We start from the raw sequence: 27,428 nt of genomic DNA, 5'->3' as shown, positions 1-27,428 counted from the left end.
TTTGTTAATACATATATAATATAAAGTGATTTACAAATTATTATTAATTCGTATATAATGTATAATTAAATTTAATGAATTCAATTAGAATAAATAATAAATTATTTATTTTATTTCAGACTTTATAAATGAATAAATTAATTAACTAATATAACAAATTATAATTAATGTAGTAAAATTAATTAAGTAATATATATTATAATAAATTATATTAATATTTAAATATTTAATCAAATCAATTAGCTGATATAATTAAATCATAATAATAAATTGTATTGAATGAGTTAAAATAATTAAATCGAGAAACACTCTCCGGAATATGCCACGTCAGCTCCATCATTAAGTGTAGACATCTAATTTTTATATAATAGAATAGAAATTGATAAATTAGTCATTAATATTTTTATATTTTAGAAATATCAATTCCTAATAAAATAAAAAAATAAATTAATCCTTAATGTTTTTTGAAAAATAAAAGATTAATCCTTAACTTTTTAAAAAAAAATATAGTTTATTAACAGACGAATTATAAGATATTTAAAAATTTAAAACACAAGATATCAATTTGTGATTTCACTTTATTAAGAACTGAGTTATCTTTATACTATATTTGCCATTAGTTTGTCTATTAATACAACAACAATAACAACAAAGTTTTGGCCTATTAAATGGGATCGGCTACATAGATCAAATAACGTCATTGAACTCTATCATATATCATGTCTATAGAGATACTATTTATATGTAGATATCGTTTGACCACTTTATGGATAGTCTTCCTACGTCTTCCTCTGCCTCTCACCCTTTATCCATCTTCCATCTCATCCACTCTCCTAATTGAATGCTCTGTCAGTTTTCTTCTTACATGTTTAAACCACCTGAGACGCGATTCTATCATCTTTTTCACAATAGGTGTTACTCCAATTCTCTCTCTTATATCTTCGTTCCTTGTTCTATCTAATCGCGTATGACCACTCATCCATTCTAACATCTTCGTCTCTGCCACACTTAACTTATGTTCGTTCTCTCCTTTGGCAGCCCAACACTCTATACCATAAAGCGTAGCTTGTCTCTCATAGCAGTGCAATAGAATTTACCTTTAAAATTTAAAGGTACTTTTTTGTCGCATATCAAACCAGACGCACTCCACCATTTTGACCAACCTATTTGGATCATATGATTTATATTCTGTTCAATCTCTCCATTATCTTGTATGATGCACCCAAAATATTTAAAACTTTTAACTTTTCGTAGGATATTTTCTCCCATATTCACTTTTATATTAGGATTTTTTCTTTGGTGGCCGAACTTACATTCCATATATTCCGTATTGCTACGGTTTATGCGCAGACCATACATTTCTAAAGTTTCTCTCCATAAATCCAACTTCTTATTTAAATATTTTCTTGATTCTCCTATAAGGGCAAAAAAATATGCGCCATGGCATAGGCTCTTGGATATGCTTTGTGAGTACTTCCAAGACTAATGTGAAAAGGTATGAATTTAAGGATGATTCCTGGTGTAATCCTATACCAATAAGAAATTTCTTTGTCACACCACCTTGAGTCTTCATACTAGTTGTAATCCCATTATACATATCTTAATTGCACGAATATATGCGATTCTTACTCTTTTTCTTCCCAAAACCTTCCATAAGACCTCCCTTGACACTTTATCATATGCTTTTTCCAAATCAATAAACACCATATGTAGATCTTTTTTATTACTACGATACATTTCCATCATCTTTCTTAACAAATACGTAGCTTCAGTGGTGGATGTGCCTAGCATAAAATCAAATTAGTTCTCTGTTACTTGTGTCTCTTATATCAGCCTCCGCTCTATCACCCTTTTTCCATAACTTCATGGTATGATTCATGAACTTGATCCCTTTATAGTTTTCGCAACTCTGTATATCCCATTTATTCTTGAAGATAGGTACCAAGGTGCTCTTTCTCCACTCATCTGACATCTTCTTTGACCTTAAAATCTCATTAAAAAGCTTGGTTAACCAACTGATGCATTTCTCTCCAAGGCCCTACCATTTTTCATTCGCTTTAGAGCCTCTTTTACCTCGAATTCTTCGATAGTATTCAAAGTTTTGATGTTCTTCCCTCGTACATAACTGACCAAGGCTCGAAAGAGTCTTTTGTTCTTCATTAAATAACTCGTAGAAATATCTCTTTCACCTTTCATTGATTTTCTCATCTTGAGCCAAAACATCTCCATCTTTATCCTTTATGCACTTAACTGATCCAAGTCTCTCGTTCTTCTTTTACGGTTCTTTGTGATTCTATATATACATTTTTCTCATTTCTTCGTGCCTAAAGACTAGTAGAGACCATCATATGCTCTTGTTCTTACTTCACTTAAAACCACTTTTGTCTCTTTTTTAGCCGCCTTATATTTTTTCCAATTATTTGCATTGCGGCATAAATACCACTCTTTAAAACACTCTCTTTTTTCACCACCAAGACTCCTTGTCTCTTAGTCTTATCCCGCTAGATTCACCAAAATTTTCTTTTGCTGTTCGTCTAATAATTTCTGCCATCTCCCTCCACATCTCTTCTACGCTTCCAGTCCATTTCCACTTTACCTCTTCTCCTACCCATCTTAGGAAGTTTCTTTATTTTCCACCTTTCATCCGCCACCACCTTGTCTTTGGATTCTTCATATGATGTCTTTCCCTCAATTTTTGGTCAACACGAAAATCCATTACGAACATCCTATGTTGTGCTGTTAAACTCTCTCCCGGAATAATTTTATAATTAATGCTAAATTTCCGGTCGACTCTCCTCAACAAGAAGAAGTCGATTTAAGAGTTTGTCATGCCACTCCTATAGGTTATAAGATGTTCATCTCTCTTTTTAAAATATGTATTTGCGATGAGAATGTCAAAAGTTGAGGAAAAGTCCAAATAGTTTTATCCTTAGTATTGACCACTCGGAACATGGCCTCCGTGAATACTTTCATACCCAGTCATTTATCTTCCAACATGGCCATTTAAATCTCCTTATAAGAAAATCTTATCTCCTGAAGGTATGTCTTGGACCAAACTCTCTAGATCCTCCCAAAATCTTTTCTTGTGGTGCATAGGCGCTAATCACATGAAAGGTACCTCCTTCCACCACAAGTTTGATAGAGATGATCCGATCACCCACCCTTTTAACATCTACTACATTATCCTTCTTCCACTACTTATCCACGATAATACCTACCTCATTCCTATTGTTCACATTTCCTGTATACCAAAGTTTGAACCCGCAGATATCCAACTCCTTAACTTTCGTGCCGACCCATTTTGTTTCTTATAGGCACATGATGTTAATCTTCCTCCTTGTCATGGTATCCACCACCTCCATAGATTTTTCTATTAGAGTGTCTATGTTTTATGTTCCAAATCTCAACCTTCTCTCGCTCCGACCTTTACCTTTACCTCTTTCTTTGTGAACTAGGTTATTTATCTTCGTCCGTTCACCAAAACGCGGGAATCCTTACTCATTTAGCACTACTCTCAGGCACCGATGTAGCAATTCTTGCTCATTTGATACTGTACGCGAGCCACACAGTGCGTTGCTTTCGGACAACGACCTAGTTTTAGCGCAACAACATCTTTGATCCATGTCATGAATAATCGACTAAGTTTTTATGTTGGCTGTTCGAAGGCCTAACTTAAAACCGACCATGTACCGTAGGTGTCGTATAAGCAGAGTTATTAATTTGCCATTAATATTTTAAAATATTAAAAGTCCATTTTCTATTTCTTTTAAAAACTAATTTGTCCAAAATAAAAGTTGATAAGTACAATTTTATATTTTTGCTCAAAATTTTATCTTATTGGTAATTTTGAATTCTATACTTATTTGTTAATATTACACCGTAGAATAAAAAGAGTTTAATTTTGATGTATCGATAGATAGTAGTGTAAAACGTTTTATCCAATCGTACAATTATATTCGTTTTTTTAAATCACTATTTACACAATCAATATGAAAAGTAATTTTTTTTGCTAATATAACATTACGTAATTGAATATACGTATAAAATTATTCTACAATGATAATGCATTGAAATTAAATTCAAATAAGAATAGAATAAAATCAGTTTAGCAATGATCTCTAAACACGAGGAAAAAAAGTGTTCCAACCATATTACTTTCCACTTGCCAAATTCCATCGTCAAATATAGAAAGCCGTGACATGTGTTCAATATAAACCTTTAACCTTTTGCATTTTTTGTTATCTTTCTATCTTTTTGTTTGTAACTTTTGTCACCAAATTTTGGGAACATTTATACCGTACAATAGGAAAGCAAGTTGCAGGGATCACAGTTTCATCTTTCAGCTCTCTGCAAATTCAGCTTCCATAATAATCTATCCATTCAAATTTTAGAAAAAAATAATGTCGTTTTGCATCTTTTACAAGTGACAAATTCCCGTGACTGCAATATTTTTTATATATATTTCCCTTTTCCATTTAAAACAACATGTGATATCAGTTATTCTATGTCATCCATCACATGCAATCTGCAGCATTTTTTTCTCTTTTCATTTTATTGTCCAACAACATATGTGTAACATTAAAATCTTGTAAGGGTCCCAAATGAACTAATTAAATAGAAAATAACGTAAAAACTTAACTTCATGTAACTAGTAATCTATTGAGTAACTGATAAATAATTGACTTATCGTTGCATGGTTGAAACAATTCAATTTTTAACTTTAAATGTAATTACAAAATTCAACAAGATCCACTTAGATGAGCCTTTCGGGGGTAAGGATATGGTGTTGTCTCTCTTAGAAATATAATCTTAAAAATATAATTATTTATGTTGTTTTTTTTTTATCAATTTAAATTTTTAGAGATGAATAATTTCATGACACTTCCAACAAGCCAATAAATAGTGGCAGGGTTCCAAACATTATCAATCAAACTATAATGTAACATAAAAATTAAAGAGTTACTAATTTATGATGCATTTTGTTTGCGTCTTTATTTTTTATTTTTATTTTAGTATTCTTTTGAATTTTTAAAAAATATAAAAAAATAAAATTATATTTTTTGTTTTTTTTTTATATAAAATTTTAAAATTAAAAATGACTAAGAATGAAAATGCAAATCACACAACACTTTTGGAAGTTTTTTAATTTGAGAAAGTATAGGGAGCTAATACATGTGCTGTATAATGCATACAATGAAGATTAATTTGTGTGATCAGTTTTAAGTATTTTAAATTGGATGTTCGATTCAGTAGGATATCAGATTTTTATTATCCATGATACTCGGATGGTTATTCTATATAGTATGAGTATATTGTGTTTGATAAATTAGTAGTATTTTATTCTGAATATTCATTTTTTAATTCATATTGGGTCAAATAAACAATCCATTGTACACGTTATACATATACTCCATTGACTCTCTAGTGAGATTCTTTCAATTTTTCATGTACTTTAAGGTTGTCCAATTCACTTTTGTTCTATAGGAACCCTGGAAAAGACCAAAAGGTCCTCCGCATCCAAAGTTACAAGAGAGAAATGTGCAGCTAAAGTAGGTTCATTACCCGCCGGGATGCAGTGGAGTTTAATGTTGGCGGGCGTTAAAACTGTTGATGTAATGTGAGGGAATGAAAGTGGCTTTAAATCACAAAAGAGAAGAGTATTACAACTCCTACAAGAGGAGGATTCAGTCTCTACATAATTAATAAAAGTTATGTTACGTATACACTAAAATCAGTCACTAAAGTCAAATATCAGTATAAAATACATACTAGAATACAAATACACATTGAAAATAAATTAAACCACACATGCATTTATATATAAATATATTAGTGGCTAATATTAGTGGCTAATTTTAGTGTACAAATAGTATTTTTCATTATTTAATATACAACGGTTATAAGAATTCAAACATTAATGTTTCGAAGAATTACAATGGTATACCACTATACCTCATAACCTTGCAATATTATTATTGGAAGGTTATCAGGTGTACTGAGAACACCGGTGTTCTAGTTGTTTTAACCGTTGATTTGAATTAAAAAAAATATATATAATATATATTAATTAAAATCAACAGTTAAAATAACTGGAACACCGATGTTCCCGGGTACACCTGATAATTTTCCATTATTATTTGTTATAAAGGAATATTGAATTTTGAGGTAATTGGTTTGCAAAACTAATTAAGGAAATCTGAGGATGCTGATGTTGACTTTTGTAACTTTTAGCCGTGATGTAAGGGACAGCAATTAAGGAAAGTAATAATTGATAAGAAAGAACAAAAACTAAGTAAATGGTCAATCATTTTGGTTCATATCAAGTTAGAAATTGGGTTTTCAAGCAACTATCATGCAATGTACAACTATAAACCATTTATTTAAATGTGTAGAGATGGTAAACTTAGTCGTCCTAAAATTGAAAGGCTGAGGGACTGCAAGTATTGTGGTTATTATGTTCTTTGAAGAATTGGAAAAGGCAACAAGAAAAATGTTAATGTGGATGCTGTGACTTCTAAAGACAATATAGATGGCACTAGGGGGTGTGTATGGCCCGTCCGGCCTGGTCCTGAATATTTTAGGAGTTAATTTGATATGATTTTACCGGATTTAGGTCAAATAAGAGTCTCAAAAATAAATTTGGTTATTATTTTAGGTTGGGTCGGGCCATAACTCGGGTCACCCGAATTTGGCCCGGTTGCCCGGTTATCATACATAATTAAATTTTGTGTTATTAATGATAGATGATGGTTATTTTTATGTGAAATTTAAGTATTGTAAACTTTAATATTTTGTGTTATTAGTCATTATAAGACTATAAGTTAATGTTTTATATTTAAAATGCATAAGACTTGCTAGATTAATGCATAATATTGTGTTATTTGTATTTATTTAAATATTTAGTGTTATTAGATAATATTAGTATTGATTGTGGTTATACTTTAATTTTAGAATAGGGTTGGTTCTTATTATATTTTTCTAAATGAATTTTACCATGTCAAATAATGGTTGGAATCTAGGAAATTTTGATATTTTCACATGTTAGCTTACAAGAAGGTGATGTTAACGATTCGATTTTCACCCGATATAATCGTGGCTCGAAAATGTGTAGGTTTCATCGGGTTTAGGACCGGATTCGGGTCTAAAAAATAGAGCCGATATATATTTCGAGTTGGATCTGGATCACATCAAACCCAATTTTACCTGACTCATGAACACCCTTAGATGCCATTGGTGCAGTTGTTAAGAGGAATGTATCCTCTTAATTTTTTTTCAATTGAAAAAGTAAAGTATGATATATAATTCTTTAATGTTTTCCCTTTCATATTTTTTTTTGTCCCACTTATAAAATATATGATGAGAAATCACACTTTATCTTCTTAAATGAAACAAAAAATTGAGAGGATCTATTTCCGACCAAAGCCTCTGCTAGGAGATCTTTTTTTTTAAGAGGTCGTCGCATATAGCCACTCAACCAAAGCCTCAGTTGCGCTAGGAGCTCCATGGATTGCTACATGTACAAGACGAGATTTGAACTCCCGACACTTATTTAAGCGGACTAGCGAGTTAACTACTAGCCCAATTTGGTTTGTTGATACTTCTTTTATCATGAACATTTTGGATTTTGGACACTCGTTAACATTTATTTAAACTTCCATATTTTGGTCCATTATTAAAGCCCAGTTTATAATTAAGTTTTTCTTACTCCAAAAAACATTCCAAATCAGACGGGAAGAAAAAGCCAAGAAAAGTATCTAGATCTCTACCAAAAGGATGGCAATCATACCAGCCCCTTCGCCAACGCAATTTCAGGATCCAATAAAAAAAAAAGGACCGGATAAAATGGACTTGTCTAATCTTGATCAACAATGTAAAAAATGAAGTTGTACTTATCTGATTCTCTGAATATTAACTCACAACTCAATCAGAAAAGTATTGAATGGTAGAAGAATTAAAGGATGCACAAATGACATATATTCTAAGAAAGTAAAAACTGAGAAGGTTGAAGCTTACTAGCATAACAATGATGTGTCATTAATTATCATATCAACTTTTTTTCTCAAGTACATAATCCTCATATTTAGCTAATAATTATACAGTATTACTACATGATTCAAAAAAAGAAAGTAAAAGGTTGGAAGAAACCATATATTGGATAATTGTGCATTCATATACTCAAATAATGGTTTTAAATTGTGGCCAAATCGCCGCAATTTAAAATCATGGTTTCATGTAATCAAGGGGAGAGATTCCTCACAGGGGGTGAGCCAGGGGTATGAGGTGGTGGGAACAATGGAGGGAAAGGAAATGGAAAAGTTGGTGGGGGCGGAGACGGCGGCGGCGGCGACGGAGTCAAACCGGGAATAGGTGGAAAAGGAAACAAAGGTGATGGTGGCTTTGGTGGTGATGGTGTGGGCTGAAATGGGTTTGGAAATAGTGGTGATGGTGGGCTTGGTGGTGGCTGAAATGGGTTAGGGAGAAACGGTGGTGGGCTTGGAGGTGGCTGAAATGGGTTAGGTATTAGTGGTCTTGGGCTTGGGGGTGGCTGAAATGGGTTAGGTATAAGTGGTGTTGGGCTTGGTGGTGGTTGAAATGGGTTTGGTATGAGTGGTGGGCTTGGTGGCTGAAATGGGTTTGGAATTAGAGGTGGTGGTTGAAATGGGTTTGGAATCAACGGTGGTGGTTGAAATGGGTTTGGTACCAATGGTGGTATAAGAGGTGGAAAAAGAGAGACTTGAGATGGTTTAACCCTTTTATCCTCTTTAATTGGAGGTGTTAATGGTGGAATAATTGGAGGGAGTAATGGCAAAAGAGGAGGAAGAAGTGTAGGTGGTGATGGTGGATCTTGAAGTGGTGGTGGGAATGATGGGTCTATACTTGGAGGGAATCTTTTTTCCACATAAACAGAATCTTTAGATTCTTGAACTGTTGCTGTTGTTGGGCTTTGATTGCAAAGTTTGGGCTTTTTTGTGGGCTTGAATGAGAAAAACCCAGCTGTAAAGATGTGTTCTTTTTGGTTTCTTGATTTGAGGGTTATTGAAGAAGTGGTGGAAATTGAGGCCATGGCACAATTAGGGTTATTGCTACTAATCAATTCAAAGGTGCATCCTTTGATTCTCTTCACATGTTTACTCACTTTGAAAGGTAGCTCCACTTTGAACTCCCCATCCTTGTTTGTCTTCACCTCTTTCTTGAATCTTGGTTTCTTTGATTTGCTTCCATCTTTGCATTCCACACCAACTGATGCACCTGAACACACAATTTAAGTAGTTAAGAAAATTGAACCATCAAATTCAAACTAGAAAAATGGTTATTCATTTGTCATGTTTAATTAAATTATTATCTAACGATTCTTAATTATCATTTTTACGGACTATTTTTTTTGAATATTCACCAACTAAAAAACCCAAATATGGTTGAGCTGAAAATAATTAGTAAGTAGTAACAGTATTTAACGGTAGATAATCCTATATAATCATAGACAAAAATAAAAAATAAATAAATGAAAGTAGTGGTTACAAAAAAAGGACCTGAAATGAAATGGCTTCCAAAGGAGAAACTATGTTGAAGACATTTGTCACAAAAAACAGTTCCAACAGCAACAACAGCAGGAGCAGAAGAAGAAGGAAGCCTCTTTTCATCATGAGTACTCTGTGAAGAGAGAGTGCCAAATGTGAGAGTGAGGAACAGAATTACAAGGAACCAAGACATTATTATTCTCCTATTCTTAAGGTTTGTTAGTTCGTGAAGGCAAAACTAGGTGATTGTTGTTCCAAATAAATAATAATGCACTCTACTCAATTATATGCACTTGTTGTTGGTGTCAAAAATGCCAAAAGGGTGTGTGTGGACTGTGGAGTTTGTTGGGGGCTGTAGGTTCACGAGACAAGCTATGATAAGAGCATGACATGTTCACATTTGAGTAACACTCCTTCTTGACAAACACGTATATCCTTAGCTTATTGGATAACTGAGAGTTTTTGAGCAACAGTTGAATTGTCTCTGTAATTTTAAAAACATAAATTCAAGCTATAAAAATATTTATTAATGTAATTATCAGATTAAACTACAAATAAATATTAAATTAAAATGTGACACATTAAAGAGAATAATTTACATATTATTTTAAAGAAGATAAAATAGTATTTACCTATATCTTTATATACATTTTTTTTAAATATTATGTTAACGTGAAATATTTATGCACCGGATTTTTTTTTTTTTTTAATCCTTAGCTTCTTGGAGTCACAGTGTGAATTAATTAGTGTATGTGAATGTAATGAAGATATGCATGTGATCCAGTGTTGATAATATATATATATATATCATAACAGCTTTTGGCGGTTTATGTATATATATATATATGATGATGTTTGTGAATTTTGAGAAAAATTATTTAAATATGTTCACCAAAAGTTATTTCAATTTTGTTTTCATGTTATTTATTTTGGGTAGTTATAAACTATTACAATGTTTTTAAAAAGTTTGAAAGCATGCATCTATTGGATGACTACACTTGCTGTAAATTAAAAGTAAGGGTCAATTTTTAGTTTTCTTTATATTTTCTCTCCTGTCATGTATATGAAAAAGTTAGATGTATACAGATTTATGTAACACTATCTATTAAATTTTTAAAATATATTATTTTATGAACAGTATCATAATTTTTTTGACAAAATATCTATAATTCAATTCGTCTTTATCTCAAAAAAATCATAAAATAAATATATAAAAATATTTATGCAAAAAATTTATGACTCTTGTATAAGAAAATATGTTAAATTTTTTTTTTATTATTGTTTCATTTGTCTGTATATATTTCCCATTTTCCCTTGTCATAGTATGGAAGGAACAATGATTGGTTCCATGTAGACTTAAAAAAATTCTCCAGCTAGCTAGTGTGATTTCTTATGACTCATAAGAACTAAGAACCAGTGCTAATTCTTGACAGCAAAATGAATCTGTTTACAAAGTAATCAATCCCAGTTGTAGTAATAATAATATGACCGTAATAGTGTACATAAACATATCTTTGATTTTAAAAACAGAACATGATAAGATTTTAAAAATATGATATATTAAAAATATGACATAAAAAATAAAAATATAAAAATAAATATTTTTTATTTTTTGTATTTTGTTTAATAATAAACTGAATATTTAATTTATCTTTTTTTTTATTCACACAAAATTTAGAATAAAAATAAAATAATAAAATATAATTATAAAAATTTGATTATGATAATAAAAAAATAAATTATATTTTTATAATTTTTTTGATAAAAATGACATAAAATATATTAATTTAATATTTTAAAATACAATATTTTTATTTATGTCTCACTTGTTAACTGTTAAATACAATTTTGTATTTTTTTATTCTTATCTCAATGTCTTATTCTTATAAATAAATGCAGTCTAAGAGAGTAGAGCATATATATATATAACAAAACACAATAATAATTTATTGCTAGCTTTAAAATCTTTTATATGTTTGTTGATGAATATAGAGTTAATAACTAATAATGACAATAATAACAAGAAAAATTTGTTGAAGAATGTGACACCGAAGTTGTGTTAAGCTTCCAAAATCTGCACCTTAGCCACAGAAGATGCTAATCATGTGCCATGCACCCACCATCATTTGAATATCATTCTATATCTCCTAAGTCCTAACACCCCTTTTTATTCGCTATTTTATTTTTGGCACATCCGTTTTGTTGCTACTTTGATATGATACGCATCTCATTATTTGATAGGTGTCTATTGTTAATACTTAAGAACTTTCCTAAATAGTTGTTTGCTATATAACGTCAAATAAATAATAGTTAACTTATTACTAAGTATATTTTAAGAATTTATTTTTGATGCACTATTAATATAAAATTATTTTACACATATAACTAATTATATTATATTATATTAACAAAAATAATTATTTTTTATATTGACTGAATTGTCATTCAAAAAAATAGTTATATTTATTCAACTATATAAAATATTTTACATTATTAGTACATTAAAATTAAACTTATATTTTAATCTAACTATACTATATGAATGTAAAAAATTCATCACCAATCATTCATATATTCATATGTTTAAGCTTTGTTTTTTTCTTATTGTATATGGTTCGTTCTCACTTTTTTTTTTTTGGCATCTAAGTGAGTTCTAAAACTATATAAAAAAATCATTCATTCATATAGATACATGTTTTTTTTTTTTTGGATAGAATATAGATGCATTTAGGAATATAGAATAAACACATCATATTTATGATTAAACTTTATACACAATGTAATCAAATTTTAACAATAATATAATGACATTTAATTCACACTTATAATCCAACTTCATAAATAACATGATCAAACTAGATTTTATATTTATAACCAAAAAATGAGTAAAAGTACAAAAATACAATAGTAGCTAATTTTGTATGTTCATATAAAGTATAATTATGTTATTTTGAAATAGTTTAATTATTCTACTATGAAATATTTAATTACATTGTTGTAAAAAATAAATTGTTTTAATAATTAACTAGTTTATCAAAAAAGTGTGTGCTAACAAATATAAATATATATATATATATATATATATATATAAATATATAATAGTTGATTTATGATATTCATATAAAGTACCTTTTTTTTTTAATTTTCATCTATAGATTGTTGTGTAACATCTAACTTTAGGGATTTTGGCCTGTTTCCTATTTTTATTTTGAGTTAATTTTTTTATTTAAAACAACATAATAAAAAGTATTTTTTGTCTATTTTTTTATCTTCTGCCCATAAAACTTTACAAATAAACAAATATAATAAAATTGAGTCGATAATTTTAATAGTTTGTATTAATTTTTAATATATATATATATATATATATATATATATATATTGACTAGTTTAGTAGTTGGGTGCTTTGAATTGATTAAGAGATGTTGAGTTCAAACCTCAATTAAACCCTTTGTTTCTAATAACTTGCATACCGTAGGATGCCCCTATCCTTTTTAAAGAAATTATAAAAAAGAAAATAAGACAAAACCAAATACAGACATCTTAGGAGATAAAGGAATGGCATGAAATGGGTGAGTTTATGTCGGAAACGGAATAATAATTTAATTTTGTAGTTGTCCACTTCCAACAAGTCGTTGTCTTCACGGGCTTCTTAGCAATCAAAGCAGGTTCACAGATTTTAGTTTACTTGTCTATGATTAATTATGGCTGGTTCCTTCCAATCTCTTTACTTCTGTTATATTTTTAATAAGGAAAAGTACGAGGAGCCAATAGAATACTTGTACAATGTGTATAATGGAGGTTTATGGAGTATTAGAAATATAATCATTAATGTTATCTTTTTTCATCAACTGAAACTTTTGGAATGAGTGATATTATGACATGGTATTAAAGCATTAGATTTGAAAGGTTAAGAGTTCGTTCCTTGGTGAATACCAAAATCAATTTAATCTTTTGGAAAGATGTTTATTATCTCTAATACTCAGATGGTTATTTTAGATAGTATAGATGATATTCATTTTATAACTTAATAACCCATTGTACACATTGTACAAATAATCCATTATCTACCTAGCGGGATCCTTTTAATAAACCACCGTCATAAAAAAATTTAGCCATTCATACAAAATTTTCAATGCTTTTGTTAGTATATTTATTGATGAGTTTAATTTCATTGTGAAGTGCTTTACAAAATCTTCTAATTAAATTCAAATGTTTAGAAGACTATTAATATAATTATTTTTATTGATATCACAGTATATAATTAAACATATATAAAATATACTTAAATTAAGGATTTTATTTTAAATAAAATTATAGACCTTATTCAAATTGACTTGAAAAATGATTCTCATTTGTTGATGCAACAAGATGGCAATTACGAAAAAGAGAAAAGAAACGTTCCCGATGTGAATCGATCTTCTAAGGAAAATCAATCCGATATGAAGAATAAAATTTTTTTATTTGAAGTGAATTGGTTTATTCAATTTTGAAAAAAAAATTTAAAAGCTTAGTCTTTATTTTAATTCAAATTAAGAAATTATATATTTATTTTATTTAAATAGAAAACCTCAAAGCTACTTATATTTTTTTAATACTAAATTTCTTAATAACAAATCCTCGTTTCACAGCTCTATCCAGTATCCACCCTTAACATTCAACTAAATAAACATTCAAACAAACACTCTTACAAGAAAGATTGCTTCATTTCTCAAGATTATTCTACTTCACCCAAGTAATCATCAATTTCAGCGGGGGTCAATACCCTGCAACAAAATTAACAACCTATTAAGTCACCCATTTACATGTAAGCATGATTTGAAGTAGCTTGTGCAGTTGTGCTTAATCAATCTTCGTGTCCAAGTTCCACAGGAACAATGTTTTTTACTGTTCTGTGTTTTCTAAGAATTCTTATTTTAATTCAGAAAGTACAATCCAACAAAATCAGAAGCAAGGTTCATGTAGTGTAATGTTTTGAAGAAAGCCAAACAGAAAGTCATTCAGACTAGATAAGAAGCAAAGCACACGAATTATTATAAATTTTGCAGAAAGAGATTTCCACCTGAACTTTTTGTCAGATCCAATTATGCCAATTTCAATGTTCTTTCCCGAGATCTGTCCCTCAAACCTGTAAAATACCAATGAAAAATTAACTGTTTTAGATTATACAAAGCCCCTTATACCAACAGAACCTAGCAGAGATAATAATAATAATACTATTTAAGTAAATGCCTATGTAGGAAGCCTTAATATTGTACTATACTATTAATTTCTTTTCCTTCTACAAATCTGTAACTGTGAAAGAAAGTGAACAAAACTTATTTTGGGATTCTTGGTAGTCAGATGGTTAATGATTTTATTTAGTGCATAAACTTGAAAGGACATGACCCTACCCTTCCTTCAGTGTCAATATTGCCGTGTGGACCGCATCATCAAGTTCCATGTCATCAGTATACCTGCAAGTGGAGAATGAAAAGAACCAGTGAAATGAAATGGGGATAAGAGAATGACTCTGATATGAACATCAAAGAAACATAAACCAATTTTTCAAAGTATGCATTCGGAATGCATCAATTTTAGCCATTTCAAGTCCTCAAGTCCACTTGAGCCTGGACTGCATATTTAAAGAATTTGCAAGTTCGCCTTAGATGATAGTCGAGTATCTTAACGGCTATCAATAGTTCAACACCTGCACACATCCCATTATACTTTCTGATGCTATGGATATATGTTTTGCACTTAACATTGTCATTGATGTCAAAGTCAAAGTGACCATACCTCTTCTCAAGAAAAGTCTTTGCATTAGAAACATTTTTGCCCATAGCAGAAGCTTTCCAAGAAAAGTAAGAACCTGATGGATCCACCTACAGCACAAAAGCAAATTGCACCAAACACAAACTTCAGCTCTCTCAGATCCAAAGTAGTGGTTTTACAAAATTCAAATTTCAAAGTACAAAACAAAGATATCCCAGCACAAAACCTATTAAACACACAAATATGGAAAAGCATGATAGACAACTGACTATTTTTAGCAAACCCACTTAAATTTTAAACTGCATAAATAATCCACAAATTGTTACTATAAATCAAACCAAAACCAGTTCAACCAGAAGCAAGATAATGTTACACTGTAACAAATTATATGGTTTTTTCTTTTCTATTTTAAATTTTTAATAGATAACTAAACTAAAGGATCTCATGGATTATATTATCTTCAGAAATGTGTAAGTCATGGGTATTTCATATCCACGTGCGAGACAACACAATGCGATCAAGGTTGTAGGTGATATTCATTTACCAGAGTTCAACTCAAAAAGAAGATCAACGTACCTGATACAATTGTGGCCCGTTATCATCAAATCCAGCAACTAGTAGGGACACTCCAAATGGCCTAACACCACTATTAGGACAAAACATAAACATCAGAATTCAATATAGCGAAGGAGTAAAAGAATGGAGATAAAACAAATCAATTGCAACTCTACTGAAAACCAGGCATACTATGATAGCGTTTGGAACATAATGGATGAAAACAATAGAACAGCAGAGATGTGTCTCTCATGTCCCTTCTTTTTTGAAATCCCGTCCCTCTATTTTGGAAGTATACAACTTATGTAAGAAGATGTTCATATGCATGAACAAATTTAAGATTATGCCTTTGCCCCCTCTCTCGAACCTTTTTCTTTTTCTCCCCAACATCTCTGTCTCAATACAGCTACCGATCACTACCCAGAGGTTCAAGTTGAAAATTACATGGTTTCAGTAGTTAGAAAGTTCTGGTAAGGGCATCATAGAGTAGATAATTAAAGAAACAAACATATCAGAAAGGGTTTACAAAGAATTTAATTACCCTGACTGAGTAAATTCCTGCATAACAGCAGCAACTTCCCTTACAAGCTGAGTGACAGGGATTGGTTCCTGCAATTTTCCATTATATTTATCATACAAAAGATCCATAATAGAATACCATAAACACAGAGAAAAATATAAGAACTAGGAAAAATTAAGTGCATCATTCTGATTATACTTAATATTTAAGTAAATGATACTTTCCAGAAAAGAGGACAAACAGTGAGGAACATCTAATTCTAATCTATTTGAAACAACCCACCTTCACAGGAAAAACAGTTACACATCATCATTATATAGTAATTGCAACTCTTGATGATTCACATTATAATAAAGGAAAAGTAATCCTATATAAACTTTGTCATTTCTTTTTTAATTCAACATAGCCTTTCATCAAATACACTTTATATTGCCCTTCCAGTATACGACAGAGGTTTATAATTTAAATTAATCCACTGTTCCGTTTTACTTATTATAAGAACAGAATAATACAAAATATAATCAATCTAGCATGACTCATTACAATATAATGAACTTGCTTTGTACGAAAAATCATAAGAACTTTCAAAAGTAGAATTGTTTAGAATCCAAAAATTCAAAATGAAGCTGGCAATAGTATATCTGAATCTGATTTGTCAAGTGTATCTATCTAGAACTCAGAAGCAAGATTCAAGAAACAAAAAGATACCGTAAGGGGAAATGTAGATATACTGTACTTTATATAATCGGTGATACTGCTCCGCCTGTTTCCTGCTTTTCCTAACCAAGACTCGAAAATCAGGACCCATGCCACTGAGCAAAAAAATATAACTCAGGTCAAGACGAGATACTCGCAGACTAGTTAAGGATAAAAAACCACTTCCATTTACAAAGAGCTCAAATGCAATAAAAAAAAAAGGCATGCTAAGAGCCTGCGAATCTATTTATCAGAATTCACTTAATTCCAAATGCAAAAATCCATAATCAATTCGCCACATGCTTGATTACTTGTATGCTTTTCAGTATACAGTCCATTCACATCAGTAATATAGGAAGTGGTCTCCCAATGAACATTGATTCAGATTTCAGAGATGCACAGTATTTTTTCAGGTTTACAATCAGTTTTAACCATTAAGCTTGCCATGTCTTTGTTTCTATTCTATGCATACTATGTGCTTGTAAGTTTGCATTATTCTATTCTATGCAAAATATTCTCCCCTACAATAATTGCATCAGTTCCCTTAAGCATAAACCTTAAGTGGTCTCTCATGGTTAAGAAGACATCAGATAAACATTATTAATGATATCATAAAAATATATTTAACTTTGAAATATTTAAATACATAGAAAGAAACAAACCTATATACAACCCCTATATTTGGTGTTAATAACTGAATTTTCTGGACCTGCAATGGGATAGAACAAAGAACTAAGATCAAATTGCAAATTAATGGCCACACTTTTGCATGTTCCCTTGACATTCAAAATATACTTACATCATTCACTTAGCAATTAATATCTTAAGTTTGAGAATATCAATTAAAAATTATATGTAAGCACTAACCACAAGGCATAGCCGACAAGAGGGAAATTCTAACAAATAACAAACTTACTGATGCTTCATCAACTAATATAGACGGCAGTTTCTTCTCTGTTGCAATAACTACACCATTTGCAGCTGCAAGAGTGAAACACAACTACATATTACAAAAACTACATTATAAAGCAGTTATATCATGTGATCCAAATAATCTTCCAGACAAAATAGCCCAATGAATTAGATTATCAGATAATAACTGATTGAAACAATGGATAGCAATTCAGAAACAAAATAGACAATGGATATTTATAGTAAAATCTTAATTTCTAGAACTGATACACAAGATTAACCATGAGGATGCAATCTAAGAATCTGTACTTCTAGCTTGTTCATTCCACAAATTTCTACATTTCAAAAAGAACTGTTTTGCCAAAACCACTTACATGGTCTTGTAAAGAACAGGGAGCTTTTCTACAACAGATGAACATCGTATACTGAACACACTGTATAAACTTTTGCCTTCTGCTCAGCTAATATATCACCAACATCTAACTAGAGAGCAGATTCTTAAGAGTATAATTTCTTTTACAGTGGCTCTTATAAAAACCTAATACCAAAAATAAGTAGAAGCCCCACACAAATTTAGTCACTGATTTCTTCCCTACCAATATATACAGCCTTTCAAGTCACATTGTTTTAAAGTTGTTGCATCTAATTTCAACTCACAGGTTGGTTTAGCATCCTATATTACCACAACAGAACAAGTATAGTATTTAGCTTCCACTATCACAGTAATCAGTAATCACCCACCCATTAACTTAAGATAGAGAAAACAAATAGCAGAAATTTAGGTTCCAATAAAACCTGAGCAATGCTATCAGTAAACAGATCCAGAGCCAGAGATAGTAAAATACCCTTAATTCCCAGAGACGTTTGTCCAGAACCAACAGCTGTGAGAGCATGTTCAATCTGAACAAGCTTCCCAGAAGGGCTGTTTTCAATTAACACCAAAGCACAAGCACAATGAGCTCAATTGTTGAGACATAAAATCATTCCTGTTGTAACTAACTAAATAACTATAAAACCCAAAAAATAAAAAAAAAATTAAAAACGAAGAACAAAAAATCAGTAATAAACGTACCTAAATGTGGTGAGAGAGAATGAGTACTGACTATCCCCCATAGGTAAACCCTAGAAGAACCTGCGAACAAAATACGCATAATTTTCCTTACAATAGTTACAAAACCCTAAACCTTTGATCAACGAATATTTGGGTGAGAAACAAAGTGATACAAATGTAAATGGCGCATGCATATAGAGCACAAACAAAGCAAGATGAATAAGTGGAGAACAAGGAAAAAGAATTCACCAGCGGCGACAAAGAAGCACCACCAGAAACAGACGCGACGAGCAGAGAAGAACAGCTGACAGCACAGGCGAACGGGGACAAGATGATCAGTGAAATGAAAATGATAAATTATAATTTTATACAAATAAATTATAATTTATATAAACAAAAAACTATAAATTATACATATTTTTATCATAATTATATATGAATAAAAGTTATATGTATATATAAAAATATATATTATTATTATAAACTAACATATCTCAAGTGACATAACTTTTCGTATTCATCTAAAGATTACGGATTCAAATTTCACTCCTAATTTTGGAGGAAAAAAAAGCTAACATGCTCATTTAGAAATTGCGAGTGCGAGTTTCTATCTTAACTTTGATACCAATTTGGTTACGTTCGCTGACGTGTTCCATTAACTACCAATGTAGCCTCACATAATAGTCATCTCTATTTGTTTCGCTTTAAAATATATCGTCTCCCTCAAACTATATCCTAAACCTTTCACCCAAGTTTTGAACCAGTCGCTATTGAATGCAAAGTTGATCGTCTCCTGGAGCAGCATTGATAGTGGAGGAAGCCATCGCAACGATGAGAGATAAGGATGAAACCCTTTTCATGATTTTTAAGGTATTCTATGGTGTGATATTTTTCTAGTGTCGTGTTGTGTGTGTTCTTCTAATTTATGCTAGGATTTAGGGTGACAAAGAATTTGTGTGGCTACTCATTTATCATTTTAGTATGTGTGAATGCCTTGCTTTTGCTGGCTCTGTGATTATTTTTAGTTAGGGGTATTTGATTTTATTGATGGTACTTTAGTTTGTTACATGTTTATTTTGGATTTAGGGTACGTATTCTTATGATTGATTGGATTCTTATGATTGATTGGTATAAACTGGGTTTAGTCCTTGGTAGGGGTGTGCATGGTCCGACCCGCTCCGAAGACCCGACCTGGCCCCGAACACTTTAGGGACTAATTTGGTGTGATTTCATCGGGTCTATGGTCGGGTAAGGGTCTCAAAAATAGATCCGGTCATTGTTTTGAGTCGGGTCCGGGCCATGGCTCGGGTCACCCGAAATCGGCCTGGTGGTCCGGTCATCATACACAATTAATATTTTGTGTTATTAGTGATTGATGATGGTTATTCTTATGTTGAATTTAAGTATTGTAAACCTTAATATTTTGTGTTATTAGTTATTATACTATAAGTTAATGTTTTATGTTTAAAATGCATAAGATTTTATACTAATGCATAATATTGTATTATTTGTATTTATTTAAATATTTGGTGTTATTATACAATATTAGTATTGATTATGGTTATACTTTAATTTTAGAGAAGAGTTGGTTCTTGTTATATTTTTCTAAGTAAAATTTACCATGTCAAATAATAGTTGGAGTCTTGAAAATTTGGATATTTTCACTTGCTAGCTTATAAGAAGGTATCAAGGTAATGTAATGTTAACGGCTTGTTTTTCACCCAATTTTTACCCGGTATAATCGTGGCATGAAAGTGTATAGGTTTTATCGGGTCTAGAGCCAAGTTTGGGTCTAATAAATAGGCCCGGTATATATTTCGGGTCGGGTTTGAGTCACATCAAACCCGGTTTCACTCTATCCATGCACACCCCTAGCCGTTAGTGACACATAAAGAATAGCTAGTGCAAGTCCGATTATTAATGGTATTTTTGTTTTTGTTATTGTAGATGGAAGGTCCTTCTATGACATTTGAGTTTTACCATGGTGAGTTATTTAAAAAGTGTAAGGATGGAAAGATAATATATGAACGTTATAATATAGAAGTGTTGATGAGTATTGAAGGAGACACATTGAATGTATTCTTTGTAAGAGATTACTATAAGGAGTTGGGATATATTGAAATTGGATACTGTTAGTGGAAAGCTCTTGGAGTTCCCATTTCATTCGGATTGAAAAAATTAGTGGCAGATACAGGTTTGTTTGTAATATACAAAGATTGTAAGAGGAACCAACATTTGATGAACCTATACTTTGAGAATTGCATTTCACAACCATGTATAATGGACAACATGGAGGATGATATAATCATTGTGGAAGTAGAAAGTAGTAAGAAAAATAATTCTTCCCAAACTAAGAAGTATCATTCTCAACCTGCAAGATGCCCACTAAATTGCACCCTCAACCCAACAAACTAACCTCTCAGCCCACTGAAGTAGCCAATAAACTCAATTCTCAGTTCATTAAACCATCATATAAGCACATTAAGACTACCTCTTAGCCCATAAAAACTCCTTTGTAGCCCACAAAATTCCACTCGCAGTCTACCAAGACCATCTTTCAAGTCAACATAGTTCCACCTCAGCCCAAAACATCATCTCATCTAGTCAATAACTCATAAGGTAATAAGAACAAAAGAAATAACAGTGAATGTACACTCACAAAATCTGAAAGATATAAGTTTCCATTCAAGAAGAGGACAGGGAATTTTATGACTTATATGAGAGTGCTAAAGATGAATTGTATAAGCCTTTCAAAAATTTTAGGGGACAATCTTTATAGGACTGCAAGAAAAAATAAATCTGAGATCAGAGAGAAGCATAGGCCTCCAAAATCCAGATTAGAAGATAAAGAAACAGACACTGATGACTCTAGCTATGAGAGTTTTGAAGATGAACAAAGTTCTAATTTTGGTATGTTTATATCATTATGGTTATTGATGTGTTGATTGATTTAGCAAATGTTTAGTATAATTTATGGTTTGAATTTTTCTTAGCAGATGCTGATGATGATGATCTTGATGGTGCCTTAGATGCAGACTCATGGCATTTAGGAAATTTTGGTAAAGAGTTAGACTCTAATGAGGAATCACCAACTGTGTATCCTCAGTTTAGTGAACAGACCAAGTTTAAAAACCTGAAATTTAAAGTTAGTATGGTATTTAAGTCAAAAACTGATTTTATGCAAGTTATTATGGACTATACAATTCAGTGGGGTAGAAATATTTTATTTATAACGAATGATAAAATTAGGGTCAGAGCTGTTTGTAAGACAGACGATTGTCCATGGGTAGTGTATTGTGCATGTAACAAACAAGACGTGTCTTGGCAAATTAAAACTCTAGTTGATAGTTACATCTGCCTAAAAAGAAGAAAAAATAGAGTTGTCGTCCAAACTTGGACACTTAGTAAACTAATACCTAAGTTTAGAAAGCATCCAACTATGAAGTATCGAGAGGTTTACAATTGGTTTGTAACAAAGTGTAATTTTTATTTGAATAATACATGCATTACTAGGGCTTTGAAAGCTACTAGAAAAGTTGTGGAGGGTGATGAGATAGCACAATATGGGTTGGTATGGGATTATGCTCATAAATTACTTACTAGTAAAAGAAAAAATGAGAAAAAATTTGATTAGTTAGAAATGTCTTATGGTTGACTGTTTTTTTGTATGAGACTACTTTTTGTTTTCTGTACAGGATAAATGAAGTATCATGTTAAATATTGTGGTTATTTGTACTTTAAAAATTATATATGCTTTTTTTTTGTGTAACCTTTTTTTTAGGTTTGTGACGTCATGAAATCCTTATAAATTTTCTGTGGCATTTATTTCTTAAGACAATATGACAATTAGCCTTTAATGGCAAGACAATGCTAAAATTACTTAGTTTGATTGCTTAGTTTGTTTATGGCTTAATATGTCTTATAGTGACAGTGGCAGTAACTTGTTTGCAATATTTAATAATGTTAATAATAAAAAGTTTGGACTTAATCTTAAACAACCAATTTTAAACAACTACTCTCATTCAAGCCATGCAATTCAATACATCGTTATATTTTATTACATTCTTGCATACAATGCCAATCCACTAAATAACAGAATTGGATTTCCTTGAAAGTACATATCAAATAATAAAGTATCACACTAATTACAACTACTACAAACATAAAAATCATTAGCAATTTCAAAACTCTAATTTCAGTTTTTATGCTGTTCAATCTCCATGCCACCATCTCCATTCATTATACACTTTTAACCTCTAAATCATTTTTTGTATTTTTTTTTTGTACCACTTTCAGCCACTTCTTGATAATCATTATCATCAACCCACTTAAAATAATTGCAGTGACGGTCCTTCTGTAATTTTTAAAAGCATAAAACAAAAAATAAAAAATATCTAATAATAAAGAACAAAATGAAAAACCTTTAACTTTTTCCAATACCACTCACTCGGTACCTTGAACATGCATAGAACAATCTATCTAGATTCTTTGCTGTTCTATATTTTTTAATTATAGTCTTCAACCCATAGAAACATAATTCGTCATAAGTTTTCCTCCTCGCTCGCATTGAAGCACTAGAACCATGACTGTCATGCGATAGATACGACGACCCACCACGACGACCTCCATTTCCTATCTCCATCCTTGCAGCGAACCAACAATTTCAAATTCTGCCCAAGTATATGGCCATCTAAGTGTTGACGGCAACTTATTTATGTTGAATTTAGGATTAAGGTTCATCTATTTAGGGACTGATTTGAATTATACTAAGATACTTATCTTATTAGTAACAAAAGGGTACTATTTGGCGTTTGTCACGTTGGCAGTTAGCGAGACATATCAGCGAACGTTAGTCAATTCAGCAAAGGAGATGATGGAAGGGCGAACGTAATTTGGTTATTTTTTGGGGGGTAATTTAATTAATTTTATTTTTCGAAAACAAAAATAGAGATCAAAATATCTTTCATAAACGATTTTGACTATTAACTCTTAATATAAATAATTATAATAAATAATTTATAATCGAATAAGTTTACGGGACAACTAATTGAATTTATTTAAATTTAAATTAAACCATCAATTATGAACTTGACTTATTAATTTATTAACGAGTCAAATTTAAATGGACTTACAAATAGATTTAATTTAGTTTAGATGTATCTAAATAATTTTTAAAAATTTAATTCTAATATTAGAGAAACTTTTATTAGAATAAATAAAACCAGAAAAAAATGACGCATAATATAATTGAAAAACAATGAAAAGTTGAAGAAATGACAATAACAAAATTGAGTATTTATATTTGAATATATGAATCAAACCAATTTAATTTTTTTTTTGTGACTGAAATAAATTAAACAAAGAAAAACAAAACAAATAAAACAAGAAACTGCTTAAATAGAGGGGCAGTCCCGTTTAAGACTACTCTTAAACTCTTCCCAAGGTGAAAGAAGCTCCACATGCGAAAGTTGTAACTTCATCGCCATCTTTGCCATAGTATCTGCCACCGTGTTTGCATCTCTCATAATCAAACGAAAGTCAACACGCCAATTCCAATGCATGATATCTCTTATTTTGAGCACCAATGGATCAATAAACCCAAAACCATCTTGAGTAACAAGATTAAATGCTTCCACACAATCCGTCTCACAAATAACATCTCGTTGACCCACATCCCAAGCTAAGAGATATCCTCTCCAAATAGCAAACAATTCTCCTTGAAGAATACTATTACTCTCAATCATTCCCAAACACCCCCTTTGCCAACTCCCATTACAATCTCTAATAACACAAGCAAAACCAACACTATCACCCGAACCAAAATAACTAGCATCACAATTAATCTTAAAAGTATCAATGGATGGGGGATTCCAAAAACCATTTAGAGTAGAGGGAAGGGACATACGTTGTAATTCAAAAATATTCCTAAGCTTCTTTTCTGAAGTTAATGCCAGACAAATCACTTTTTCCGGAGGCTAAGTTTCATGGGGATTAAATGTCATTATTCCTTGCTCGCCATATCCACCAAAGTCCCGAAAAGAACTTGAACGGATGCTCTCTGCTATGATACAAGAACCAGTTCTTCAAATCCAAAGGATGACAAGAAATATCCAACCTATGCCAGACAAGCTGAGCTTTTGGACAATCCCGAATACAATGTAAAACCGATTCCTGGCTAGAAAGACATCTTGGACACCTATCCGATGACGACATCCCTCTTCTAAAGCGAAAACTTGCAGTAGGAAGAGCCTCCTTAAGACACAACCAAGCCAAAAACTTATGCTTTTCCGGAACAAGCTGACGCCAAAGCCAAAGCCAATTCTCCCACTCCTCCCAACCAAACAGTTGCTTACACAACCACAAGTAACCATTGCGTGAGTTATAGACTTTGGTAGCAGACCCACTCCAATACCAACCCACTTCCGGACCTGCTTGTTCATCTGGATTGTAAGAGAGAATATTACCTTTCAGATTTTGAGATAAAGGAGAATAAAGAGTATCCAAATGCCACCTACCAACCGACCAAATATCTTGTATCCGGAGATTCGAATCAGAAATGTGAACATAATCCATCTCATTAGATAACCGTCCTTCTTTCCTCCAGCTAGAAAACCAAAAATTCTAGTTCAAATCTCCAATACACCAAGCAAACCCATCCTTCAACACTTCCCAAGCCTTGCAAAGACACCTCCAAATGGGAGAGTCCTTGTTCTTAGGATAACTAAAACAGTCATATAGAGATGATCGGTACTTGGCATCCAACAATTGGACCCATAGCTTGTTTGCCTACTGGAAAAAAGTCCAAACTAGCTTCCCAAGAAGAGCAATATTTACACAATAAGGATCTCTAATCCCCAAACCTCCATATTTTTTTGGAGTAACTAGTACCTTCCAACTAACAAGATTCAATCCTCTTCCATCAACTTGTCCTTTCCAAAGAAAATTCCTCATCATAGACTCCAATTTACTAATGATTCCTTTGGGAAAAATAGAGACCTGCATCTGGTACGTGGGAATAGCGGCGGCAACAGAATTAACCAAGCAGAGTCTACCAGCCGATTGAGTAAACTCCCTTTCCAGCTTGCTAGCCTACTCCGAACCTTATCCAGGGACACCATTGAAAGCTGAACGAGTCACCCTAGAATGGCTAAGGGTAACTCAAGATACTTGCCCAAGCCTGGACAATCTGATAGAGGATACCAGTGAAAATCTCTTTCCTTGTTGCAGAGACATTCTTAGAGCAAAGCGCTTTAGACTTCTCCACATTAATCTTCATCCCAGATGCTTTGCAAAAAGTCTCTAAAACCAACATCCATTTTGCACTTGTCTCTTTGTAGCTTTACAGAATAGAAGCAAGTCATCCGCAAACATTAAGTGGATATTCTTGGTCCCTCTAGAAATAGCAACCGGCTCCCACAAGCCCAAATCAACCTGATGACTAATAAGCATGCCAATCGCTCCATACACAACACAAAAGATAGGGTGACATAGGGTCTCCTTGTCTAAAACCTCGACTAGGAGTAAAGCCATTCAGACGACTCCCATTCCAAAGAATAGATAAAGAAGAAGCAGTGACACAATTCATAATCAAATTAAGTGTAGGAATAGGAAAACCAAAACTGTTAAGGGTATGAGCTAAAAACCTCCAGTTAACTCTGTCATAAGCCTTCTCTAGATCAATCTTAAAGGCCAGTGTGCCTTTCTTTGATTTAGTCTTCTTCATAAAGTGGAGGACTTCTTGAGCAATAATGATGTTGTCAGGAGTTTCTCGTCCCGGAATAAATCCTCCTTGAAGTGGGCCAACAATATCCGCAAGATGAGGACGAAGCCTATTAACAAGGACCTTCGTGATGATCTTGTAAACTACATTGCAGAGAGAATCGGCCTGAAATCTTTCATAGATACCGGTGATTCAACCTTTGGAATGAGAACCAGTAAAGTCTCCAACATTCTCGGATCAAGAGTAACACCGGAGAATGCCTGCTTAACCATCTTCCAAACATCAAGACCAATGATCTCCCAATATTCTTTGAAGAAGAAAGCTTGAAATCCATCAGGACCCGGAGCTTTAAAAGAGTTAGTGTGAAAAACAGCTGTTCTGACTTCCTCCATAGTAACTGGTGCCGTAAGATTATTGCAAGCTTCCTCATTTAGAGAAGGAAGAGGCACATCACCAAGGCAACCCAAATCAACATCATCCAAATGACAGAATAAGCTTTATAGAAAGACTCTGCTTCTTGACTCAAAACCTCTGGATCAGTTTCCCACACTCATCCTTGAGAAAAAGGCCATGAATCTTATGCTCCTTCGCGCAAGAGTTTGAATATGAAAGAATTGTATTCCTATCTCCGAACCTAACCCACTGCTCTCTGGACTTTTGGAACCATAGGCTCTTCTTGCACTAGAGTTATTATAATCATCA

The 27,428-nt window shown here is 32.0% G+C and overlaps 3 protein-coding genes across 3 annotated transcripts; all 3 read right to left on the bottom strand.

Moving 5' to 3' along the window:
- Positions 1 to 8,018: 8,018 nt before the first annotated feature.
- LOC130954840 (vegetative cell wall protein gp1-like) lies at positions 8,019 to 9,765 on the bottom strand. The gene is made up of 2 exons (XM_057881614.1): positions 9,531 to 9,765; positions 8,019 to 9,249 (listed from the first exon to the last, which is right to left on the bottom strand). The coding sequence occupies exons 1-2, from the start codon at positions 9,709 to 9,711 to the stop codon at positions 8,237 to 8,239; spliced, it is 1,194 nt and encodes a 397-aa protein (XP_057737597.1). The 5' UTR covers positions 9,712 to 9,765; the 3' UTR covers positions 8,019 to 8,236.
- A 4,319-nt stretch (positions 9,766 to 14,084) lies between these two features.
- LOC130954508 (proteasome subunit alpha type-2-A) lies at positions 14,085 to 19,356 on the bottom strand. Its single transcript, XM_057881255.1, has 12 exons — positions 19,256 to 19,356; positions 19,028 to 19,087; positions 18,801 to 18,877; positions 17,960 to 18,024; positions 17,706 to 17,752; positions 17,084 to 17,159; positions 16,369 to 16,436; positions 15,849 to 15,918; positions 15,297 to 15,382; positions 14,912 to 14,974; positions 14,581 to 14,646; positions 14,085 to 14,284 (listed from the first exon to the last, which is right to left on the bottom strand). Exons 2-12 carry the CDS (start codon positions 19,066 to 19,068, stop codon positions 14,236 to 14,238), a joined length of 708 nt encoding a protein of 235 aa, XP_057737238.1. The 5' UTR covers positions 19,069 to 19,087; positions 19,256 to 19,356; the 3' UTR covers positions 14,085 to 14,235.
- Positions 19,357 to 24,997: 5,641 nt separating this feature from the next.
- Positions 24,998 to 27,118, bottom strand: LOC130957689 (uncharacterized). Its single transcript, XM_057884533.1, has 6 exons — positions 26,939 to 27,118; positions 26,650 to 26,891; positions 26,178 to 26,343; positions 25,895 to 26,095; positions 25,659 to 25,792; positions 24,998 to 25,610 (listed from the first exon to the last, which is right to left on the bottom strand). Exons 1-6 carry the CDS (start codon positions 27,116 to 27,118, stop codon positions 24,998 to 25,000), a joined length of 1,536 nt encoding a protein of 511 aa, XP_057740516.1.
- Between the last annotated feature and the right edge of the window lie 310 nt (positions 27,119 to 27,428).

Source organism: Arachis stenosperma, chromosome 10 (genome assembly GCF_014773155.1).
Source record: "Arachis stenosperma cultivar V10309 chromosome 10, arast.V10309.gnm1.PFL2, whole genome shotgun sequence".
In the NCBI taxonomy this organism is placed as follows: Eukaryota; Viridiplantae; Streptophyta; class Magnoliopsida; order Fabales; family Fabaceae; genus Arachis; species Arachis stenosperma.
Note: the sequence above shows the minus strand (reverse complement) of the source record. Positions and strands in the feature narration are given on the sequence as shown.